The sequence below is a fragment of the Cornus florida genome, unplaced genomic scaffold (genome assembly GCF_030987335.1).
Source record: "Cornus florida cultivar Cherokee Brave unplaced genomic scaffold, ASM3098733v1 CherokeeBrave_3.0.0_Hap2_Chr03, whole genome shotgun sequence".
Taxonomy (NCBI): Eukaryota; Viridiplantae; Streptophyta; class Magnoliopsida; order Cornales; family Cornaceae; genus Cornus; species Cornus florida.
In genome coordinates, this window is record NW_026775573.1 from 80,154,246 (window position 1) to 80,159,018 (window position 4,773).

At 36.7% G+C, this 4,773-nt stretch overlaps 1 protein-coding gene across 1 annotated transcript; it reads left to right on the forward strand.

The window, feature by feature from the left end:
- The first annotated feature begins 833 nt into the window (after positions 1-833).
- On the forward strand, positions 834-3,453 carry LOC132300801 (uncharacterized). Its single transcript, XM_059798036.1, has 3 exons — positions 834-1,097; positions 1,375-1,816; positions 2,803-3,453. Exons 1-3 carry the CDS (start codon positions 947-949, stop codon positions 3,152-3,154), a joined length of 945 nt encoding a protein of 314 aa, XP_059654019.1. The 5' UTR covers positions 834-946; the 3' UTR covers positions 3,155-3,453.
- The last annotated feature ends 1,320 nt before the right edge of the window (positions 3,454-4,773 follow it).

Consider the following 4,773-nt stretch of genomic DNA (forward strand, 5'->3'; position numbering starts at 1 on the left):
AGTTACTAAAGAATGTTTTTGAATGTTTTTGATCTCATTTGACTTGTTGAAAGTCAAATTCCTTCCTCTTATGGTAAAATGACCATTTTACCCTTTGGTTCTTCTTTTGTAGGGTTTTGATACCCTTATCTTCGTTTTGCTTTCGTTGAGCCTCGAAACTCTTCAAAGGGCCATTCTTATGTCTTAAGGATGACGTACATCTCTAAGGACTTGTTTATATTTTGCTTCTGCATTTTTAGATTCGTTTCGGATCATCACAGGACACATTAGGTTGTAAAATCCAGGGTCGTCACATATGGATATCTTATCATTTGTAGAATTATTTTAATATTCGGTATTTTTATCATTATTCTTTTTCAAAGCCTGACCCCTCGGTACTATCTGGTTTAATATTATACTAATCAGCATTTGCTCTAAAAGTTTGTAATAGGCAATCGAATGCGAACTTCTCCCATAATTACTAAATATTTTAGAAGTTAAAAATATTAGTGTAGTCATTCTTAATTACTTTAATTACTTATGCTATGCGAGATGCCTATATTAACACTACAGTACCCATACTTTTTTGGCAAATGATATATGAAGCACAAAATGAGTCAATCCTGTGATGAAAGCAGGCTGATTGCATTAAGTGCACAGTTTGATATTTTTCAGACCCAGATCCATCCAATGCCACCAATCTAAAAATATGAATCATTGCACTATTCTGCCTTCACATTTTTTTTTTCTTCTACTAAAAAGTTGCCTTCACATCTTAGTTTCGATACTTCACTTTCAACACCTCATAAATGAAGACAGTTGAGAGTTGCAAAACATAGCTCCTTATATACTCCTTGTGCTTCTTTTAAGTACTCATTCACATTCATATATCACACCAACCTATTTTCTCTAGTCATTATACGAAATACTTTTCCTTGCTTTTCCCTCCCACAGCTTCTCAAGTTCCATGGATTGGCCAAACACCCTCTTTTTTGCAGCTTTTCTACTTGTTGCTGCAGCCATTCATGGTACTCAAGGAGATGCCATGGTCTCTGGCTCAGTTTTCTGTGACCAATGCAAAGATGGCCAAATATCCCTTTTTGATTATCCCCTCTATGGTATGAGAATTATTATTATTTTTTTAATAAAATAATCAAGTCATTATACGCATATTCTTTATTTTATTGTAATATAAACAATGATCTATGTGGTACATAGTACATGGGGTATTACCTAGTGGCCTAGCCCCGAGCCTGTATGCAAGGCAGACACTGCCTCTTAAAAATTAGAGGTGCTTATTGCATTTTCTTTTCCTCTGCTTTCTCAATATCCAAACAGCGAATCTTAACATTAAAAGTGCTAATTATTGGAAAATTGTGACATTATTTTGTGCAGGAATCAAAGTTTCCATGGCTTGTGCTGATGGTAATGGGCAGACCACTGTGTGGAGGGAAGAGACTACTAATTGGTTTGGAAACTATGCCATGAGGTTTGAGGGCACCCCAGACTTGAGTGGTTGTTATGCCCAAGTTTCAGGTGGTGGCCAGGGATCAATGGGCTGCGGGGCAGCTCCGGGTCCTGCCCGGTATCTGAAACTTATGTTTAGGATGTTTGATACTGCAATGTACACAGTGGATCCTTTGCTTTCACAGCCTGGTCAACCAATGTCCTTTTGCCCCAAGTCAGCAACCCCGACGGTGCCTGCACCGGTGACACCCTCGAAGCCTCCACCGTTTAGGCTTCCGCCAGCGCCACGACTGCCGCCAATGCCACCGTTGCCTCGATTGCCTCCAATGCCACCAGTTCCATTCTTGCAAGCTTCAGCCTGTCCTTACCAGTAAGTTCATCATCAAGATTTGTGTAAGGTTATGCGTGCATTAGGTGTTGAACACATCACACACTGCAGGTGCACCTGTGACTATTACAGCTACCACTTTTGACCAAAATTATCCATAAATTTATGCCTTTCAACTAGCTACTACCTATATAGTGTAGTGTCAAGAAAATGAATGGGTAATTGAGTGTTACACTCACATCTTTTGAGGTTTAGACAAATTACTTTGATTTTTGCTAAACTCGTTCTTGGCTGAACTCTTCTAAATTTGTCTATTGAATTTGGTAAATGAATTTGTTAAAAGGAAAATTTTAAAATGCCGTTGAGCACGCTTGTTCAGTTAAATATCAGGAGGGATCAAATCAATAAATGCTGAATAGTTTATTCGTGTGTAATTTTTTCAAACCCTGTAAGAATAATTTATCCAAAAATAAAAAATAAAAACCACTAAAGAATTTGAAAATGGACCTATCTAGAAAGCAAAAAGATGGACCAATGAATTTGGACAGTTATTTAAGACCATCCAGAAAACATCTGACACATAAATTTCACTATTACAGTTCTTGGTTAAATGGGTCCAAAGGCATTGAAAGCCTCTTGCATAAATTAGTTGTTAAACAGGTTGTAAGAAATCATTGGGTTGGTTGGCATCCTGTAAAGGCAAAAATTAGTTTTGGTCCTGTTTGTGATTTCCGCACATAGCTTCAATTTGTCATTTTCTCCGGATGAGCTTGCTTACAATTGTACATTGATATTATAACACCTGCTTATATTTTAGCCAAAAACATTTGTAATTCAGTTGTTACCCATCATAAGCCATGACCTAGGACTTAATAGATTATTATTATATTTTTTTTTACACTCACAATATTACACTAAACTAGCACTTTTGGGAGGAGAGCTCATACCATCTCGATTAATGTCCATTGATACCACGAGATAGTTTTGATTCTGCTATCCCTTGACTACTCTGTGTTGCGAATTGTTAGGAAATGGACAATGCCGGAGTACAAATGTTACTGGAAGGTGGTGAATCCCGACACGAAAGTAGCTGTTGTTTTCGGCCTAGTTGCTGCCAGGAGATATGGGACAGACATGACATTGTGGCATGCCATGCAAGGGAGAGGAGACCCTTACAGGACCCTCCTCAGGGAAGGGACAACTGCACTGCTCAACTCTTACAATAGTCTTCAGTACCCATACCATCCTCTTGGTGTTGTCCAACACATGAATTTGGCCTTGATGGGCTCAACAAGGCATGTCCTCCTCACAGCTCTGCGGTTCTTGAGGGCTAATTCTGGCTATGGCAATGTCGCCTGCCGATTCGAAACATGCAAGTGATCAATCCATTCCTATTTCTGATTCTATATAGTCAGAGATCACTCTATGGTTTATATTATTATTATGTTTGGGTGTACCGAATAGATATCTTTGATTTTAGATTGGAGGAAGTTTAGTTCAAATTTTGTACTAAATTTTCTTGAATCTCATATACAAGGTGCTGATTCGGTCCCGCCAATATATTTACTTGGGTAATAGTGGATGTATTGAATTGATAATCAGTTCTTTAAAGTATAATCATTTACATTTATGCTTGTAATATTGCTACTATAATTAATGAAATTAGCACTCATGGGTCATGTTTAGTCTCGATAAAGAGGATTTCTTTACCATATATAAATATATATATAAGGCAAAAAAAATCAAATAAATGGTTTGTCTCAAATTTATCAACCACATTAAGAAATGTTAGTGGTCTAATGGTATCAGTCTTTACTTCTTAGAGAAATGTTGAAAATTCGAGCCATGTAAAAAAATGATAACTTTTATTTGGGTAATCGATTGGTTCCAATTCACAAAAGTTTTGTAACTGACAAACGTGAAGATGTATGTTTAGGTATATGAAGGATCATTTTTATGCAAAATTATGTCAAAAATTAAATATTTCTAAACATTCATTTTTTTTTTTTTTTTTAGTTATATGTTTTTGACCAATACTCATATACCAAAAAAGTGTTTTAATCATTAAAAGGAAGATGAAGTAAATGTTTTTTATAACTTTTCTTTTATAATTGAAAAAAACACGACAATACTGGAGGCTCAATACTTCCATGAAGGCCCAAATAGAGTCATACGTATTAAAAACTGAGATCCTACGTACGCCTACTCTGTCCATCACCAACAAGTCTGTGTCTGGAGCATTGAATATATATATATATATAAATTTTCCCTTATGTAATTTAGATTAAATCTCAGGACACCGGAAAAAAATCAGTAATTATGGAATAAAACAAAAAAATTATTAAATCACATGGAAATTTGTACGTCTTATTAAAGAAATTTAGAAGTGTCGCAACTCTAAACCTTCTCATTGGAAGAAAAAAAAAGTTATATCTTTAGACTAGAAACCCTTCAGCGAGATCCAACAAAGTTCTCAACCATAAAACTAAGACGATAACAAGAATGGGCTGGGCTATAGGGAAAAATTAATGACAAGAATGGACTGGGCTATTGGGGAAGAATAATAACAAGAATGACGGCTGGTGAGTGAGTCATACCAAGCGTGCAAGCTGTTTTTGTAGTGGGCTGGGCTACTGGGAAAGAATGATAGCAGGCATGAGGGCTGGTGAGTGGTGATTGTTTCTGGCGGGACGGGTTTGGGTGGCCCGTGGGTTTTGGGTATTTTTGCACACTTAACAATGTCAATGGTTCGTCAACCTAGGTCTGTGACCCCAATTGCACTTGGAAGGGGGTGCCATCTGAGAATTTTTATTTTATTTTATTTTATTTTTTCGTGCAAACCGTCTATATAATACACGCGTGATAATAAATGGATGAATGTGCGGTGCAACAGGTGCAAATAAGTTTTTCTTATGTTTTATCCTAAGGCCTGCCCAAGTGATGGAGCCCGCCCCTTTCCAATTTCAGGTAGATATTTGCAACATTATATGTTTTTATAA